General features: G+C 35.5%; 1 protein-coding gene across 1 annotated transcript; it reads left to right on the plus strand.

The window, feature by feature from the left end:
* The first annotated feature begins 4,943 nt into the window (after window positions 1–4,943).
* Window positions 4,944–21,803, plus strand: LOC120420893 (inactive hydroxysteroid dehydrogenase-like protein 1). The gene is made up of 5 exons (XM_039584014.2): window positions 4,944–5,784; window positions 10,739–10,972; window positions 11,291–11,511; window positions 16,426–16,521; window positions 21,311–21,803. Exons 1-5 carry the CDS (start codon window positions 5,613–5,615, stop codon window positions 21,554–21,556), a joined length of 969 nt encoding a protein of 322 aa, XP_039439948.1. The 5' UTR covers window positions 4,944–5,612; the 3' UTR covers window positions 21,557–21,803.
* Window positions 21,804–21,807: the final 4 nt, after the last annotated feature.

A 21,807-nucleotide genomic window follows, 5' to 3' on the forward strand; every position in this document is an offset into this window, starting at 1 on the left:
CGAATTTTAAGGGATTTTTTTACGTAAATTACCGCAGTTTCGTTATTTTTTTCTGGTCAAATCTTACTTTTTTTTACAATTAATGATTGCAAATCAACTGTACGGGTTTATAATGCTTTTTCCACCGATTTTTTATTGAAATTTAAAAATTCTGGCTAGCAATTTCAAATGTTTCAAATAAGCTGGCATTCATAAACTGACAAAAAGCTCGGTTCAATTTTCAATGTTGAAAAACAAAATATCTGTGAAATCAAACTTTACATTTTAAGAGAGCTAAAACTCCACTTTTTATATAATTAAACTTTGAAAATCGGATCACTAGTTGCTGAGATCATCAGTTGAAAATTAAGTTTTAAAATTCTTCGCAATGCTCTTTCTCAAAATTTATTTGTACCATTTTCGAAGGCGAAACATGTTTTTGCCAGAAATTGATGTTCATGGAAACTTAAACAAAAAATATATATATTTTTACCTCAAATATTTAAGAAAATTCATAAATTTAATCAAAAATCTTATCTCCGTGTTTCGAAAGTTGCTTTGTTTTGTCAACTAAAACATGCATTTTTTAAACATATGGTTTTTGGGAGAATTACTTTTGTGGAGAATGAATATCAAAACTGCTATCCCTATTTAAACTGTAGTCCCGATTCGCCCCAGTTGACGGTACCGGTTTTGGCATAAACTTCTTCCAAAATTGTACGGAAAACTTGTATGGACGAACAAATGAAGCAAAATGACTTCTTGGGTTTAAAAATCCCCCAAAAAGCTTCAGTCGATAAAAATGAAAATATTTGAAAGCTTTTGAAGAATTATGTAAAGTGTATGTTGTTAAGTTCAAAATACCAAAAGAAAAATCATGAGGCCTAAGTTTTTGCGAAACTAAAACTAAAATCAAATAAAAACCAATCTCAATACAGTTTCCTTTGCTGCTTTTCTCAACTGTTGAGTTTAAAGGTTTTGTCCCTCAAAAATTCCCTTTAAAATTTTCACATTAATTTGGGCCAAAAAATGCATTATTAACTAAAATTCAATTTGAAAATTAAAAAAAAAAACTTTAAACTATTGAATATATTTTATTTACCGCATATTAATGCACTTTTAGTCAAATATTTTTTTTTTTTTTAGAAATATCTTTCAATCGGGTTCAAAACATTGAAGATCTGCTAACCCTATCTCAAGTTATGACCACTTAAGAGCATGAGCATGAGCATGAGAGACCACCCATGGTTGTCCTTCTCCGTTGCTGAACAGGACCATAATATCCCATCAGCACAACCGGTCACACGCTTCAACGATCAAATGATGTTTCCCTTATCAACAGCATGCATGAATGCGCTGAAAAGATAAAACATCACGATCATCAAAACTAGAGCCGGTGCGAATAGGAAACAGTCGTTGGCCACCAACGGCGCCCGCCATGTCAGTTTGTAGATCTCGAGGGAATGGGACGGGAATGTTAGTTAGCACAGGCTGCTACCAAGGGTGGGTTCTATACGATATCCACACCCCCGCGTGTGCCGGAAAACTACTTCTACTTGGGATTTTGTTAGTGGGTAAGGGTAATGGCCAGGATTCAACATAGAGGATGATGATGCGACCCAATAATCAATAAATTTTGTTTAATGGTGTGATGTATTATGCATTCTCAAGGCAATCAGTCGGAGTATGCGGATGAGACTATTCCCGGTTATTTGGTGTTGAGTTTAGCATAAATGATTTAATCTTAGACAGCCGGCTGTGGAAAGATAAAACCAACTAAAATGCGAAAACGCGAAACCGCCCGGATCGAAATACACACACAATCGGGGGGACAACAAAGACGGAAACGGCAACGAAAATCCTGCGTGATGACCGCGACGCACACCGTTCAAATTCTCCAACTCAACTGTCAAACATCCCGAAACCGCCCGGATCGAAATACACACACAATCGGGGGGACAACAAAGACGGAAACGGCAACGAAAATCCTGCGCGAGGACCGCGACGCACACCGTTCAAATTCTCCAACTCAACTGTCAAACATCCCGAAACCGCCCGGATCGAAATACACACACAATCGGGGGGACAACAAAGACGGAAACGGCAACGAAAATCCTGCGTGATGACCGCGACGCACACCGTTCAAATTCTCCAACTCAACTGTCAAACATCCCGAAACCGCCCGGATCGAAATACACACACAATCGGGGGGACAACAAAGACGGAAACGGCAACGAAAATCCTGCGTGATGACCGCGACGCACACCGTTCAAATTCTCCAACTCAACTGTCAAACATCCCGAAACCGCCCGGATCGAAATACACACACAATCGGGGGGACAACAAAGACGGAAACGGCAACGAAAATCCTGCGCGAGGACCGCGACGCACACCGTTCAAATTCTCCAACTCAACTGTCAAACATCCCGAAACCGCCCGGATCGAAATACACACACAATCGGGGGGACAACAAAGACGGAAACGGCAACGAAAATCCTGCGTGATGACCGCGACGCACACCGTTCAAATTCTCCAACTCAACTGTCAAACATCCCGAAACCGCCCGGATCGAAATACACACACAATCGGGGGGACAACAAAGACGGAAACGGCAACGAAAATCCTGCGCGAGGACCGCGACGCACACCGTTCAAATTCTCCAACTCAACTGTCAAACATCCCGAAACCGCCCGGATCGAAATACACACACAATCGGGGGGACAACAAAGACGGAAACGGCAACGAAAATCCTGCGCGAGGACCGCGACGCACACCGTTCAAATTCTCCAACTCAACTGTCAAACATCCCGAAACCGCCCGGATCGAAATACACACACAATCGGGGGGACAACAAAGACGGAAACGGCAACGAAAATCCTGCGTGATGACCGCGACGCACACCGTTCAAATTCTCCAACTCAACTGTCAAACATCCCGAAACCGCCCGGATCGAAATACACACACAATCGGGGGGACAACAAAGACGGAAACGGCAACGAAAATCCTGCGTGATGACCGCGACGCACACCGTTCAAATTTTCCAACTCAACTGTCAAACCAGCGTTGCCACATGTACAGATTTATCTCATTCTCAAGTTATGACCACTTAAGTAATATTTAAGTACTTTTTGAAGACGGATCTCACTTATCTGCATGTAAACAAAGTCCGGATTCGTCATCCGACCTTTTTTGTAAAGGTTTTTATTTTTTTATCCAAACGGCTTCAAAACTTTGAAGATTGGGTGATATGATATGTCTACTTTCAGAGGCCGGATCTTAATTGGACTAAGTTTGCAGCGTAATTGATGTCCAAAATGTTATGAATTCGGAAATAAATTAATTATTAAGTTATATGTGGGTAATTCTCCGCCAACTCACACAGCAGTTGCCCCGACCCCTCTTCGATTTGCGTGAAACTTTGTCCTAAGGGGTAACTTTTGTCCCTGATCACGAATCCGAGGTCCGTTTTTTGATATCTCGTAACGGAGGGGCGGTACGACCCCTTCCATTTTTGAACATGCGAAAAAAGAGGTGTTTTTCAATAATTTGCAGCCTGAAACGGTGATGAGATAGAAATTTGGTGTCAAAGGGACTTTTATGAGCAATTCTCTACGAAATCGGTCTTTTTTTTAGAATTTTAATTTATGTATTTTTTAATCCGACTGAAACTTTTTTGGTGCTTTCGGTATGCCCAAAGAAGCCATTTTGCATCATTAGTTTGTCCATATAATTTTCCATACAAATTTGGCAGCTGTCCATACAAAAATGATGTATGAAAATTCAAAAATCTGTATCTTTTAAAGGAATTTTTTGATCGATTTGGTGTCTTCGGCAAAGTTGTAGGTATGGATACGGACTACACTGGAAAAAAATGATACACGGAAAAAATTTTTTTTTTGTTTTTTTTATTTAACTTTTTATCACTAAAACTTGAATTGCAAAAAAAAACTATTTATATTTTTTTTTATTTTTTGATATGTTTTAGAGCTGTCAAATTTGTATGGAAAATTATATGGACAAACTAATGAAGCAAATGGCTTCTTTGAGCATACCGAAAGCACCAAAAAAGTTTCAGTCGGATTAAAAAATACAAAAAAAATCGAATTACCGAAATCCTAGAGAACTGCTCTTATGTAAAATTAGACGCCCGATTTGATGGCGTATTCAGAATTCCAAAAAACGTATTTTTCATCGAAAAAAACACTAAATTTTTTTGGAACATGTCATTTTATGGGAAATTTAATGTACTTTTCGAATCTACATTGACCCAGAAGGGTCATTTTTTCATTTAGAACAAAATTTTTCATTTTAAAATTTCGTGTTTTTTCTAACTTTGCAGGGTTATTTTTTAGAGTGTAACAATGTTCTACAAAGTTGTAGAGCAGACAATAACAAAAATTTTGATATATATACATAAGGGGTTTGCTTATAAACATCACGAGTTATCGCGATTTTACGAAAAAAAGTTGTAGATGTAGATTCGAAAAGAACATTAAATTTCCCATAAAATGACATGTTCCAAAAAAATTTACAGTCGAGTAACGGAAAATGGGAGAATTTTTAAAACTTTTTCAGTGTTTTTTTCGATGAAAAATACGTTTTTTCGGAATTCTGAGTACGCCATCAAATCGGGCGGCTAATTTTACATAAAAGTCCCTTTGACACCAAATTTCTATCTCATCACCGTTTCAGGCTGCAAATTATTGAAAAACACCTCTTTTTTCGCGAGTTCAAAAATTGAAGGGGTCGTACCGTCCCTCCGTCACGAGATATCAAAAAACGGACCTCGGATTCGTGATCAGGGACAATAGTTACCCCTTAGGACAAAGTTTCACGCAAATCGAAGAGGGGTCGGGGCTACTTTTCCCGATTTTGTGTGAGTTGGTAGAGAATTACCCATGTTTTGTTTAAGAGTGAGTAAGGCACCAACCATAAGGGTGGATTATGCTAGATTTGTTCATGAATTAATTGATATTCGTTGATATTATTTTGACATCATTTGCAGCCAAAACTAAAAGAAGCAAATGTTAGTTTTATGTGAAAATTAAGCCAAAAATTAAGTGCAAGCCTGCTCTCAACATTCGAAATTCAACTACGATTGTCCCAACAATATGATCAAAGCTTGTTACTCAGCAGCTTATACCATAAGTAGACCCATAACCATGAGACGACTGTACTCGTACAAACACTACAACGCTACCTTCAACTACTTACTTGCACAGCCCGCGTGGAAGCTGCATACCGACGACACAATACTAACGAGCAGAGCTACCGAACACGGTTTTGGGTAGCCACTACGCGCTCTCGCAACGGGCTCAACCGACTCGACGACACAACACCCGCGAGAGTTCCAGCCCGCGTTCAGTGCTGTAGCGCGTTTCGTCGAGTTCGGTTCGCTGTTTCTGGACAGCGGCAGTATCGTCCGCGTGTGTCGTTGTTGTGATCGTGACGGAGGGTCGCGTGTGTGTTCCAACCGGGTTGGCTGGTACTTTTCACAGCAGAGGGAAGGCGCGCTTGGCCTAGTTCGGCTCGGTGAAGCCCGCAAAACTTGCTGACATTGAAACAGTGCACGGCGCGTCAGCTACACCGAGTAGCAGTTTCGTAGGCGCATTACAGTGAAGTTGTAGCCCAACATGATCCTGTCGTTGGCCGCGCTAGGGTTGACCCTGCTCGGGGCGTGGGTGTGTGCCTGCTGGATGTACGAGAACCTGCGCTCGCTGGTGCAGATCGTGGTGGCCATGCTGACGCCGTACTTTGTCCCCGCCGAGAACAAGACCCTGGTGGAGCGCTACGGCAAATGGGCCGGTGAGAGGAGGCTTAACTTGGCTTAGTCTGTAAAGTGTGGATGATACGCCGTGAGGTGGCCGGTCTTATCGATTCGTGGTGGGGAGTCTTATCGAAAGCTGATGCTAAAATTATCGAGTCAACAAACAGGCTTCAAATGCGAGGTGCAATACAACTCTGTCCTTTGCCGACTCAGAAGATGCTGCCCGTGTTCAAGTGATGCATTTTGAAAGGGTAGTTAATTCCATTCACAGAAAACCGGTCGGTGTGCAAGAAGAACCTGCGTTGCAAAAATGCTGAATTTTAATGTTTTCCGGCTTGCATTGAACGTGCTTAAGGTTAATGCGCTTTTTCTAAAAGAATCATGGGGTGCAGTGTTTTTTTCATTACTGGTACTCTGAATATTTTCGTAGTCACAATGACGTCATTGCTTCCCACCTGACATTCTGGTCATGCTTAAATATTCATTTTATTAGTTTTTTTTTTTATTATTTTTTTCATTGAATTTCGGTTATTATGCCAAATTAGTGTTTGAAGAAAACGCGTTTTAGTGTAAGTTACAAAATTTTCCATACAGATTATAAAAAGATTTTCATTTATAAAAAATCTGTAAGCATAAATATATTTGAATTCTTGCTAAGTAAAACTTTTGACATCTTGAATAAATCGTAAGGCTCTCCTTTTTTGGCAGTTTACATTTTCAAGCATAATATGAATGAGAGAGCAATTAATTTTCATACAGCTTCTCTAATTTCGTTTCCCTAATTTAATTTGTTTCATACTTTTTTTTATTGAGCAATTCCAGCCCAAAACAGGATTTTTTTTAGATACTTTTTTCTTGACCCTCTCCGATTTCAATGAAACTTTGTAGACATGTTATCCTACGCTTATATAAGCCATTTTTGTGTATATAGAGCCAGTTTCACTCGACAATAACATTTGAGAAGGGCGTAAGTGTTTTACATATTTTTTGTAATTCGGAATTTAAATATTTCTGTATCTCGAAGCCGTATCGTATCAAAAAGTGGTCAAAGACAAACTTGTAGGAAATTTGACGAGCTTTCTGAAAAAATACACTGAAAGAAAAAAACACACCACTTCGATTTTTGGATTTTTAAGTTTGAAAGTCAAATTTGAAGGTGAGCCCACAATTTTTTTTCGATCAACATTTTTGTGAAAATAGCCTAAGATGTTACAAAAAGACTCATGAAAAATGCAGGATGGAGCAACTCACCTAAAAAAAACAAAAATCATATACTGAAACTGTTTTTTTTTAAAGTGCTCTAAACGTGAAAATTTTCAAAAGCCGAATACGAGAATTCGATTCTCCAGACAATTTAACATAAAATATATTGACTACTGTCCTAAGTTCAATCCTTGTGAAGTTACAGCGGTTTTAAAAATAAAAATGTTGAAAAAGTAGGTTTTTTGATGGTTTTTGGCAATTTCTATATGACAGACTTGATTTTTCAATCTCGTTAATATTTTTACCGGAAAGCTCGTCCAATTTCCCATAAGATTGTCTTCGACCACATTTTAATTGGAAGTATGGGATAAAAGCTAATTGCATTACTCATATCAGAAAACTAAATATTTTTTTCAGTGTAGTTCAGTGGATGGTAGAAACCTGGAAAGTAAATTAGCTTAAATTTGATTTGATTTGATGTTTGATTTGATGTGATAACCAACAGGGCTAAAAAATCATCAAAAAAACGAGTTATATGGAAAAGTATTAAAAGAAAATTCTTTTTTTCGAAAAGATCGGAAAATTTCACGAATGTTTCATTTTTAACATTGTAAATCGGACCATTAGTTGCTGAGATATCGACATTAGAAAATGGTGGGTTTTTTGGGTGAGACTTAACAAACATCAATTTTCCTGTTTTTAAACACTTGCATGGCAATATCTCAGCAACTAAGGGTCGTATCAACAAAGTTCTAAAAAGCAAAATATAGAGAATTTTCTTAGCTTTTCGAAAATATTTTCTTCAGAACTGGGCAAACATGTGCACTAATTTAAAAAAATGAAAAACTGTGACTATTTTCAAAAAAGTTACCTAGAAATTGCTTTAACTTGAAAACGATGCACTTTATTAAAATTTCACTGAAGTACTTTTTGATTGCAAATTTAATTTTACATCGAAAAATGAAGTTGAAAAATTTTTGCAACCAATATTTCGATATTTTGAAAAAATCGGTATTAATTAAAAAATTTATAACTCGGTCAAATATTTTTGGCACAACCTGGAAATTTCTGAAAAGTTGGCATTTTATGTCCCCTAGAACATAATTTGAAAATAATGTTTTTTTGCAAATCAAGTTTTAGCGACAAAAAGTTAAATAAAAAATCACTAAATTAAACAAATAAAAAAAAATAAAAATAGTGTTTTTATGCAAATAAAGTTTTAGTGACAAAAAGTTAATTGAAAAATCACCAAATTTTTTACCGTGTATCATTTTTTTCAGTGTAGTCCATATCCATACCTACAACTTTGCCGAAGCCACCAAATCGATAAAAAAAATCCTTCAAAAGATACAGATTTTTGAATTTACATACATCATTTTTGTATGGACAGCTGCCAAATTTTGTATGGAAAATTATATGGACAAACTAATGATGCAAAATGGCTTCTTTGGGAATTCCGAAAGCACCACTAAAGTTTCAGCCGGATTAAAAAATACAAAAAAAAATCGAATGACCGAAATCTGAGAGAACTGCTCAACATCAACATTTGCGAATAATATCAACACTTAGTATTTAATTGAAGCCAATCTGGACATGGAATCGAATCCTTCGAGGAAATACCCACATCGAACAAATATTTTGAATTTTAATACAAAATTCTGATGGAAATCATATTTTTTTAGAGATCTCCGATGTCCATTGTTCATTTCATTTTATTTTGAGTTGGAATCAAACACTTTTTTAAAAAATGAAAAATTCAGAGAAGGTTTTCTCCGTTTATTTACACAGCTGATGCTTCCACCCGATTGATTTGGTTTAAGGGTGCACAGCAACCAAGAAAGTTGTTGTCTTCTTATGCCAAAATTGACAAACTTACGGACCCAATCCTGCACAAATCTGATTGTAAAAACAGGCAAATTTTGTTGTAAATCACTTAGTAGACAGTACTTTAGGGGATGAATAAAACATTATATCGATAGTTCCCGTAGTTTCGAAAAAACTAAAATATCTGTAACAAAAATCTTGGTGCAAAAGCTCTTGTTGATGTGCACCGTTAATCTTTGTCCTAATGGATAATAAAAACCAACAAAATACTTTTTTTTCAACATTTTTATTTTTAAAACCGCTGTATCTTCACAAGGATTGGACTCAGGGACAATGGTCAATATGGAGACTTTTCTGTAAAATTGTCTAGAGAATCGAATCCCACTATTGGGCTTTAAAAATTTTGACGTTTAGACCACTTTAAAAAAAAACAATTTTAGTAAAGATTTTTGTATTTTTTAAGGAGGGACATACCATTTTGTAGTTTTTGTGAGTCTTTTTGTAACATCTAAGCCTGTTTCCTCAAACATTTTGAGCCAAAATAGTCGTAAAATCACCTTAAAAATTAACTTTTAAACTTAAAAATCGAAAAAATTTATAAAAATGGCATGTATTTTTTTATTCTTCAGAAAGCCCGTCCAACTTCCTTTAAGTTTGTCTTTAACCACTATTGCGATGCAACGGCTTCGATATACAGTAAGTTTTAAATTACAAAATACAAAAATATTCAAATAACTTACGCTCTTCTCAAATGTCATTTTTGAGTACAATTGGCTCGATATACACAAAAATGGCTTATATACGCCTAGGATAACATGTCTACAAAGTTTCATTGAAATCGGATGGGGTCGGGTACAAAAGTACCAGAAAAATTGAGCCATAAATTAGATGGAATTGCTCGTAGACAAAATTGATTTTGTACCGGTAGTGGAAAAAAAGGGTTACGAGCGGAAGAGCATGAAAATTTTGTTATTTTAAAATAAGCCATTATAAATGTATTTGCCTGGGTTGAACAGTTTTTATTTGTTTTTTTTTTGTTATTATTTGTTTAATAAAAAAGTTCTGCGAGAAAAATAATCACAAAAAGAAATTATTAAGCTCAAAACTAACGATTGTAGGACTTACGTACTCCGTTTTACAAAAAGTTCCTCAGTTCGATCTGAGCATTTAGTGGTCGATTCTATATGAGAAATATACCGCCTATCGGTTTAGGAGTTTTTAGTGTTTCGCCTTGTATGAAAATCTACAAATTAATTTCGCTGGGTTTCAGCTTTTATTCAAAGCAGAGTTTTTTTTTTTTTTTTTTTTTATAGAAACGTGGCCATGGAGAAATTTTTAGCCAAATCGGTGAGAGACGGATGGGCATACACGGAAGTAGAGTTAGATTTAGGACACTCTCAAATACGGACAATTGAACTACCGAAAGATATCTGCTCGTAATCCTTACATGCTACAAAGATGTGTATGGGTAAGAGGTGTGCCATCCAAGGAAAAAAAGATTTGGCGATTTTGAATAACAAAATGGTACATTTTTAGGAACAATTATAGTGATCGAAAATCATCAAAAATATTGTGATTATACAAAATCGCCAAACTGCACGATTTGGCAGAAATTAAAACCAAATAATTAACTCACAACATTAATTAAAATTAAAATATTTTTTTTTCTAGGTTTTTAAAGTAACCTGGAAACCCTCCAATACAATGTTAATTGCAATGGCAAAAAAAAATCTTTATTTCAAGTCAGTGTAATTGTAAAACAGTACTACTTTTTTCAATTTCCGGCACCCCCTCCGTCACCCACGAACGAACGATTAAGCACCCTCCCAACCGAAACGGTTGACCTGCATTGGTCACGCTCAGCCCATCATCATCATCCACTGACTGACTGCCTGACAGACCGACCATGTTAATATAACTCATATCGATGTGTGTCTGCTTTGTTGCATGTGTATTTTCCATCAGTAATTACCGGCTGCACGGACGGAATCGGTCGCCAGTATGCCTTCCAGTTGGCCGCCCGCGGACTCAACATTGTGCTCATCTCGCGGACGCCGGAGAAGCTGATGGCCGTGGCCGCCGAGATCGAGCAGCGCCACCAGGTTAAAACCAAGTGGATCGCGGCAGACTTTAGCCTGGGGCGGTCAATTTTCGAAAAGCTGCAGCAGGAGCTGGCCGGCGTGCCGGTTGGAATTTTGGGTAAGTTGATTCCAAAAGAACAATTTTGTTTTGTATGGAAATTGTCCACGAGGTGGGGGGGATGGTCTAAGATTTCAAAAAAAGTATCCACGTGGTTTATGGATGATTCCTAACACATTCAATCAATTTTAGCACCCCTTATAATTTTATGGTTATCACCAGGTGGTAATATTTCACACTTTTTTGGTCGAAACAATCTGATCAAAGTTGATGAATTTATACGAACATGCAACGTTGCATCGATCCACTTTCTATCACACGAATCGCTAAAATTTCATCAACCGTTTTTGTTTTGTCTCAACTTTCCCCTCTAATTAGTCAACAACGTCGGAACCAACACCGACTTCCCGGACGACTTCGAAACGGCCTCGGAGGACAAGCTGTGGGAAATCATCAACGTCAACATCGGGGCGGCCACGATGATGACGCGGCTGGTGCTGCCGGAGATGAAGCAGCGGCGCCAGGGAGCGATCGTCAACATTAGCTCGGGCAGCGAGCTGCAACCGCTGCCGTACCTGACCATCTACGCTGCGTCGAAGGTGAGAATTGGGAGTTTTCCGTTTCAGGGCTCATATTTAAATCAAAAAATGCAAACAAGCCTATAACTTTCGTATTTGTCCTTCGGCTCGAATCGAGACAAATACATGAAATCAAATTTGCAATAGGCTTATATTATTTAAGCAATCAATCAATTTCTATTCAGCTTTAACCGACTCAGCAATGGCTTCATATATTGGCCTACAGTTCAACTGGTTCATCAGTTTTTAATGACGGTCCATGCATTTAATTGTGTTCTCTTCTTGATACTGTAACTTGGTGTGATGAATATTGCCAGTAAGCCGTTTTGTTCAGTTTGTTGGTTAAGGTAGTAGAAGGTGTCTTTCACTTTTGGGACAATGACTGTCAATTATGGTTCTGAAATCAGGGTCCAGAAATAGTAAATTGAAATGAAAAAATAATCACGATATGAAAAATGCTTCTACAAACAACACAAAGAAAACAATTTTTTGATTAAAACATTCTGAATCAAGATTTGAATGTTTTTCTAAAACAAACATGGCCGCCAAATGGCCGATTTGGAATGATGCCTTTCAGAGCTTTAAGGCCAGTTTTTCCAAAGGATTTAATCATTTAATTTTGTTTTTTTTTTTTGCTTATTGGTATCTACCGATTTTTTTTAAGTAGGTGCAAAAGTTTTTTTTAGACAAAATAAACATGTATGTAGAGCGTCCAATTTCCCGTCCCGGGAAAAAAATCCCGGGAATTCCCGGGATTTCCCGAAAAAAAATATTTCCCGTTTCCCGGTAAATTTGTAAATTTCCCGAGAATTCCCGAAATTCAAGGGAATGTATACATTTTCTTAAATTTTTGGAACTATTTTTTGAAAATGATCTGAAAAAATAATAAATGAACAAACTCAACATGATTTTGTTCAATTAAATGTATTGTTTGGTTTATATTTAATTAATCAGATTATCAGAAATAATGATATCAGAATTATATCTGATACTATTAATTTTTAAGCAATTGGGAATAGATCTTGCTTAATGAGTATTAAATTATTACAATTAGGTAAGCATTTAACAGCTTGATGTTATTTCATCAAAACAACATAAATCCTTACCTACAAATTAAAATTGAGATTTTTTTACGTATTTGTTTACCATGATTAAATGAGATGAAAATAGAATTTGTGCAAAAAGAATTAATTCAATTTGTTGAATACCTAGTACTAAAGAAATTACAGTTTGAAGTAAAAGAATTATGAAGCACTGGTGCAACGACAGGTTAGAGGGTTAAATGTGAATAAATAGAAGACTTTTTGTGGAATGATGTTAACTTGTCGTATAATTCAAATCATGTTGCATAATAATACAAAAAAAACATTGTAAAATTACTTTCTATTGTTTGGTCTAAAAAAATGCAAAAATATATTCTAAGCTTGCTTCAAATATTTGAAAACATTGGGTTGTTTGGAGTAAAACCAACACTAAAAGCATTACCATTTGTTCAAGAGCTGAAACCAGTATTTGTCATGAAAAACATAATTTCTGCATGTTTTTTTTTCTCATTTCAATAAACTGGTCACAGAGGCAAGTTTTAAATTTCTCATCAAAAAATACCAAAATACATTTCTCAACATTATCTTGTAGTTGAATGATTTTTAACATGCAGTCAAGCTGTTAATTGATCTTCACACTTATTTAACCTATTAATGTTGATGTCCTTTACAATTTTGTTGCATAATATTAATTAAAACCAAGATCATAACAATTTTCAATAAATTTAAAATTTCCCGGGAATTCCCGGGATTTCCCGGGAAATTGGCTGTAAATTTGCCGTTTCCCGGGAAATTTGTAACCCCGGGAAATTGGACGCTCTACATGTATGAAAGTTTAATGTTTAATTTACTTGAACATTTTTCACATCGCACAGTGGTCCAGATCGCAAAATTAAGTGGAAATGGAAAATTGTGAAGTTTTGGAGCTTTAGTGTATTCAGAAGAGTTGTTTTAAATTAAAAGGCTCAACTTTTGGTTTGGTTGAAAATTAGTGTGGTTCACGATTAGGGTGATTTTGAAAATCTAACTTTTCAGGAAAATTTGTGGGAATGTTTTGTCTTCTAGAAAAATGTTAGGCTTGCCAATCCAAGCAACTTTGTCGAAGACACCAACATTTTATCTCGTAATCTACGCCTTCTACGAACAATTTTATAGAAATTATCTGAGCAAACCTTTCAGGGTTAAGTTTTAGAGAAAAGTGAATTTTGGGGCACTTCTAAAGCTCTAAAAAACAAACATTTTTGTTTCTTGACAAGTCAGTTTGGACTTAAGGTTCAAAAGTTACAGTCATTTGGAGGTAAAAAAGATGCAAATTTAAAACTCAAATATCTCGAAATGGCGCCAAATTTTAAGCGCCAGATTGCATTTGAAAAAAAGAGATCCAGCACTGCATACGCTGAAAAAATTTCAGGAGTATTTTCTTTAAACTCGAGATATCTTCATTTGAAAAAGTCTAATTTTCAAGGGAAAACCATATGGGACATGAAATTGTCCAAATAAATGTTTTTCCATTTAATTTTCCCGCTGAATCAGAATTCTGCTCTTAAAGTGAGTTAAAGTGTCGAAAAATCTATTTTTGGTCATATTTTGAGGTTCTATATAAAATCATCATTTCTAGAGTTTTTTTTAAATTAAGTTCCTATAAACATATGAAAGACAATAGCTTATAGAACCTTTTCAAAAAAAATCTTGATTTAAACCCATATTATCACTAATATTAAAATTTTAGTCAATACTTGATTTTTGGAAGTGAACAAAAAAAATTATCATTGTCATTGTGATAAAATACAAAAAAAAAATCCTCTGAATTTGCTTCAAAGATATTGCAAATTGAACCAATGGTTGTTGAGATACAGCTTCGAAAGAAAATAACACAAGAAAAACGTGGTTTTCTCTACATTGCTTATTTTCAATGTAAAAAATGTATGTTTCGTAAATTTTCCGATATCTCTAATATAATAATAAAAAAAATCTAGTAAACATTTCAAGTTTACGAACATTATTATAATTGGGCTTTATTAAATGTTAGGGTTGATGTGAACATTTAAAAAAATATATCAGAGAGTTCGGACAATTATTCTGGTGATGTAGAGAAAATCTCAATTATCTTGTGTAATTTTCTTTTGGAAGCTGTATCTCAACCCCATTGCAATGCATTGGTCCAATCATCAATATCTTTGATCAAATTTATATGAAGTTTTGTGATCTTTTCGAAACAAATATTTTCAAAGATGGTCAAGCTTGGTCATGACTTTTAGATAAAAAAAAAAAAATCACGTTATCATTAAATAAGTCTATTTTAAATGGATGTAAAATGGTGAACGATGTCGAAATTTATATCAAGTACCGTAAAACGGGGTGACTTTGATAGCCGGGGTGACTTTGATAGGTTTGCGATTTTTCCGCAAAATGAAGAGTACAATCAAAATACGTACGGAATGGTTTAGATTCATACTGACTGTGTTAGAGAAGTGTTCAAAGTACCTCTGAAAGAACTTTTCATAAAATTTTGAAAAGTTTAAAATTTAGTTAACTATAATTAAGAAAATGTTGATGAAAGTCATTATTTTAAACTTCTCAAAGTGTCATGATTTTCTCAATGAACATGATTTTGAATCGGAAAACGGAATGCATTTTCGGATTCTTTGGACAATTTTTCACTAGGAGAAGGTTAAATAGGTTTGTAAATAAGAAATAATATGTGGTTTTGAAACACATTTTAAAAAAAATCCTAATTTACAGGCAATTTCAGTTGAACAAATTCCATGTCAAATGTGAAAACTTGTGATACGTGCTTCGAATTCAGTATAAAATGCAAAATAAATCGATAATTTTATAAACAAAACTAGTTTTATCAAATTTCAGGCAAAATTCCGCATTATTTCAATATTGCATTATCGCGATTTTGGCCGCCATCTTGGATTAAAAATTCTAAATCATGTTAGCGTAGTTTAGAGGTCATACCCGAGCTCGACTATCAAAAATTAGACAACGAAAAAAAATATGATTCGATTGTCCGAAGTTTCGATTTTCCGAAGTGAAATAATCGGATAATCGAGCCTGAACTGTATGTAATAAAAATTTAATAAAAGTTAGGGTAATTTTTTAGAGTGTGTCTACAACTTGATCGAAGACACCAAATCGAACAGAAAAATGATTCCTCCAGCAATGGTTAACCAAAAAAAACGTGTTTGTTATTGTTTAAATTGTTCTCAAAAAACCTTTGTTTGCAGATAAATGTATGGCTTTGATCTTCTATTTTTATAATTATCAAATTGAATTCATTTTAGAAACTAAACTTCCAATAAACCGCAATTTAACAGAACTGAATAAAATAACCAATAACCAATAAACTCTCTCTCTCTACAACTCTACTCAGTACAATTTTTGAGGGACTACGATTTACGGTCTACGAATCAGGATTCATTATTTTCAATTATAAAAAGTTTATGAATTTAGTTATGAGCTTATATTAATGCATATTAATGAGAACATCTCGTAAAAATTTGAAGATAAATTCCAGGCATTAATTCCCGACTAAACTAAAAATCTATAAAAAAAACACACAAATAACCATTCGTTCACAAATAAGCCTTTTATGCATCACAAACAAATATTAAACTGCAAAACAAAATTCCATCGGTAACAACCAGTTTGCCAACTCAGCACGACAAATTCGTGACCGTGGCCTAGCAAATAAACCCACAATTTATACACCTGTAAACAGACATTATGCTAATCATGCAAATCTTAAAAAACCGGTTGTCATCGGAACCGGCCGGCCAGAGCCACTCTTAACTTTGCACATTGCTCCGTACCATAAAACCATCTCTTGACAGAACATAAATCGCTAATCATTAATCCTCCTCCCACTCTACCCAAAAAAACCCAGGCCTACGTCCGTAACTTTACCCTGGCGCTGCAGCACGAGCTGGAACCGTTCGGAATAACGTGTCAACTGGTCAGCCCGCTGTACGTGACAACCAAGGTGAGTAACATAGTAGCATCAAGTGTGGTACACAGCGCGGTCAGTCAAATTATGCCAGCTGCGCACCAGCTCGGCGGGAACCCGTTTTGCAAGTCGTTGGACTCCACCGACAAAATGCCAAGGTTGTCGAGGCTGGTGTTGATATGGATAATCGACGGTGGCTTTTTTTACTTAGTTGCATTTGTGGAATTCTCTGTGAAATGATTTTTTTATTTATTATAAAAAAAATCAAAAATACTCTTGTCGAAGTCTCAAACAAATGCATTTAGTAAACGACATTTTCATAAATTTCTCATTCAAAATGTAAAAAAATCCTAGCTTTAGCAGAGACCTTCCCCGGTTTCGATGACTATCTCACTTTTGCTAAGTGAATGTGCCTTCGGTGGGAAAAATGAAAATTATCTGTTTCAGACAAGATATACAAAAAAAAAAAATCGTGGCAAAGATTAAGTGATAGTCGCGGCGAAACCAAACCGCTAATGAAGGGTGTGCAAAAGTGGCTCAAGTGCAAGCCGTTTAGTTCAGGGAGGGATTCACTTGAGAGAACTTGGGCTAGTAGGCTAGTGCCATTAAGTCATTACCCCACACACACACACACCGTTGCTGCTGACTAGAGGGTGGCTTATCCAATTCACTTAAAATGCCGGCCAAGTCGCGTGCTTGGTCGTGTGAACCTCACCCCCAGGCCACAACTTGGCCACGTGAGTGCCGTGACAAGTCTGAGTAGCTTGGTAATGAGTGTGCAAAATTTGTTCGCAAGCGATGAAGATTGTTCGCTCAGAGATATGTGATTAAGTTCTCAGCGCGGTTTAAGGTGTCGTGTGAGGTATCTTCAATGAGAATTGTCATCGAACCGGGTTTGGCCTTGCCGGCCGGTTTGAAATGTGAAAATTGTCTAACAATTATCGGCGGGGGGAATTTTAGCACGGGACGGGATCGCGAGTGGAAATTTTCTGAATTAAATTATTGGTTCGATTGTATGTTATGAAACATGATTCGAATTGAATAACCTGTTGAATAAGAAAAGAATGTGATCACGGTTTCTTTTAATCGGATTATATAACAGCTATTAGATAACATAAGAAATAATTATAAAAAAATCCCCAGGAGGCAATAATTACAAAATATTAAGCAATTTAAATCATATGGGTAATTCTCTACCAACTCACACGAAATCGGGAAAAGTTGCCCCAACCCCTCTTCGATTTTCGTGAAACTTTGTCCTAAGGGGTAACTTTTGTCCCTGAATCCGAGGTCTGTTTTTTGATATCTCGTGACGGAGGGGCGGTACGACCCCTTCCATTTTTGAACATGCGAAAAAAGAGGTGTTTTTCAATAATTTGCAGCCTGAAACGGTGATGAGATAAAATTTGGTGTCAAAGGGACTCTTATGTAAAATTAGACGCCCAATTTAATGGCATACTCAGAATTCCGAAAAAACCTATTTTTCATCGAAATAAACACTAAAAAAGTTTTAAAAATTCTCCCATTTTCCGTTACTCGACTGTACAATTTTTTGGAACATGTCATTTTATGGGAAATTTAATGTACTTTTCGAATCTACGTTGACCCAGAAGGGTCATTTTTTCATTTAGAACAAAATTTTTCATTTTAAAATTTCGTGTTTTTTCTAACTTTGCAGGGTTATTTTTAGAGTGTAACAATGTTCTACAAAGTTGTAGAGCAGACAATTACAAACATTTTGATATATAGACATAAGGGGTTTGCTAGTACACATCACGAGTTATCGCGATTTTACGAAAAAAAGTTTTGAAAAATTAACTTTTTGCGTTTCTCTTTGTTTCGTCGTCCGTGTCTGTCGCGGGTGGCCATAAACGGCCATGATCAACGACGACTAACTTTTTCAAAACTTTTTTTCGTAAAATCGCAATTCGAAGCAAAAGTGTCCGGATTTCGAATCAGCTTTTATCAGTTTCCGGGAATCGAAGCACAACAATTCATATTAATTTTCAAATTCTGATGAAAAATTGTTAGAAAAGACATACTTTGCATGCACTCTCTTAAAACTGACTGTTATTACTACATCCTGATGATATTTCTTCATTTCCAACTTATTACATGATTTTTTGTCAGCTATCACAAAAATGATGTGCTACTAAGTGTCCGGATTTAGAATCATGACGTTAGAATACTTTTATTTTTGCTTTTACTACAGTTTTCTACTTAAGTGAAAATTATTAACTTTGTGGAAAACAAACAAATTTTCAGTCACATTGAAACGTGTGAAACTGTGTCATTTCATCGGGATCAAAATATAAATAAAGTATTTGTTTTATATGAGACCGATGGGCAAAAAAAATAAAAATTGAAATCAAAATCCAGATTTTGAATACAAAAAAAGTTATCGAAATAAAATATATGTATTAAAAACATGTAAATTGAAAGTAAACAATTTAGGATACATTGTAAAACATTCACTGAAACATTGTTAATTCAAATAAAAGCTTTATGATCAGAATCGAATCGGGAAAAAATAAAACTAGGCGTAAAACAAAATATTTTCATAAATAAATTCAATGACATTTTTAAAAATATGTGACAGCAATGTAACTGTAAAAAAAACCGTAACTGTTTTTTGGCAAGAAAAATAGATAAGGTTTACACAATATGAAAATAAGTTTATTTACTGGCATTTGAAATGATAAATCAGAAGGAAAAGTTACCATCCATAAAAATAAGCCAAATGTCAAATGGAAAAAAACTTAGTATTAATTATACAGATGGTACTTTATTTTGAATAATGTCGTGCTAAACTACTCTCAAAAATTCAGGATTTCCCAATTCATGCTCTTTACCTTTTATTCTGAAACCATTTTTGCCTTCCTCACCTCAATGAGGAAAGGCTTTAAAATCACTCGAAAAATGAACTTCTTCACGTATAACTATCGACTCAGAATCAAATTCTGAACAAATGTCTGTGCGTGTGTATGTCTGTAAGTCCGTGCACCGAAAAATACGCACACGATTATCTCCGGACTGGCTGAACTGATTTGGACCGTATTGGTCTCATTCGATCCGTCTTGGGGTCCCACAAGACCCTAGTTAATATTATGAAGTTTAGAAAAGTACTTCAAAAGTTATGCTAAAAAAACGATTTTAGCTAAACTTCGGAAGATTGTAAAAAGGGTGGTTTTTGTGAGAAACCTCGTCATGCTATATATTGTTAAAAAGGTATTTGAAAGACCTTTCCAACGCGTTCAAAAGATTGAAGATCTGACAACCCCAGCAAAAGTTATGAGCACTTAAATGTTATTTATACACTTTTTTGAGGCCGGATCTCAAATATTTTGATGAAAAAGTTGTCCGGATCTATCTTGCGACCCATCGTTGGACCTTTCCAGCAAGCCCAAAATATTGAAAATCTGACAACCCTATCAAAAGTTATAAGTACTTTAGTGTTTTTAATACATTTTTTTTTGTGGCCGGATCTCAGATATTTTGATAAAAAATAAATGTTATTTATACACTTTTGTGAGGCTGTGTAGTGTATTCACTTTATGAATTCGAGAAAGGCACCAACCACCTAAAGGTGGATTAAGTAACGTTTTTGTATAAAAAACGAAAATCTATAAAACTATTACAACAATTATGTTGAAGTGGAAAGAAGTTTTCAGAAGTTATTCTTGTCATACTTTTAAAAAATCAAAATTATTTTGAAAGTCTGCCAATGGATTTGATTTTAATATGTTTTTAAATTTGTAAAATCGTTGTTTTTTGCAAAATTAACCTTTTATATTTCTATTAAAAATAAAAAGGACCAATTTAACTTTCTCTATGTTTCATTCTCCACTTACGATCATTAAATACTTAATACGTTGTTAATTAAATGTTTTTATTTAGGTGAAGATTCTTGGTGAACATATTTACTGTAATACGCTAGCAACAACAATTCCGTTGAGATTCAATGATAAAAAAACAATCGAGTAAGACACATCTAGTCAAACATTTGCCAAGATCGAGTGAAACTGTAAAATGCACGATGTCTGGAATAATGATACAATTTTATCAGATTTCCCGGGAAATTTTACATAGCATAGTTAAAATTTTGAGAATATAATTAACAGGTCTCCAAAAACAGTTTTCGGCAAATATGTTCTGGATTTTTTCATGCCACGCATAAGGACGGAAAAGAATAACAAAATCGAAAAAAACCGTTTTGACCAAAACTACAAAACTAATTTAAAAAGGTTTTTGTTTGTTTTTGGTCGATATTGAAACATGAATTCAATTTAAGCTGTTTAAAAACCAAATATTAAAACATTTTTTTTTTATTTTAGCTGCCAAATTGTAAGACGTAGATCTTGATCACACTAACAAATGCTTTTACACGAAAAGGGAAGCCATCGCCAAATCAGCAGAGAGATTTTCCTGGTTTGATTTTGCTGATATTTGCCAAAAAAATATCTAAACCAGCAAAATTGTTCGCTAAAACCAGCAGCTGAGCAAAATCAAAACCAGCAACATAGTTCTGTTGGTTTGTTTTCGCTGATTACTGCCAAAAATATCTCGCAGCAGAAAAACTAGCGCAATTTTTGGCTGATTTCAGCGTAGTTCTCCACTCCTCTGGCAGAAATGACAGTTGTCATTTTCATCTCAGAATTGATTGACGTACTACAATAAGCTTTTGAACTATATTGAATGTGAGCAGGATAGTCCGCACGGTTAACGTCATTTTATATCGTTTTATGTTTTCTATCCGAATGATATCATTTTATCCGTAAATTCTCTTAAATAAACCTTTTCTTGATCTAATCTCTTTCCCTCACAGATGAACCAGTACTCCACCACGCTGATGGAGGGCGGTGTGTTCATCCCGAACGCGGAGTCGTACGCCAAGTTTGCCGTGTTCTCGCTGGGCAAAACGAAACGAACCACCGGGTACTGGTCCCACGGTATCCAGTACTGTGTGGCGCAGTTTGCGCCCGAGTGGGCCCGCACCATCATCGGGGGCACCATGAACAAGGTGTTCCGAAAGGAGTACTACGCCCAGCAAAAGGCGGCCAAGGCTAAATAATGGGGGTACTGCCGAACAGAGTATTCGGTACTGAGTTTTTAATTTGATGCATTTTTTTGTTATGAGTGTAGTTTCAGTTACCATTTAGAGTTTCCAACCAGCAGAATGGTGGATGTATTTTAGTTTGTTCTTTGTTCTTTTTGTTAGAGCTACAGTGTAAGACTGATTACTAATCGTGGATGTCAATCAAATAGTTTTCATTTTAGTTTATTCAACAGAAATAAAATAACTTTCAAACAAATCAAAACGCC

Source organism: Culex pipiens, chromosome 2 (genome assembly GCF_016801865.2).
Source record: "Culex pipiens pallens isolate TS chromosome 2, TS_CPP_V2, whole genome shotgun sequence".
Taxonomy (NCBI): Eukaryota; Metazoa; Arthropoda; class Insecta; order Diptera; family Culicidae; genus Culex; species Culex pipiens.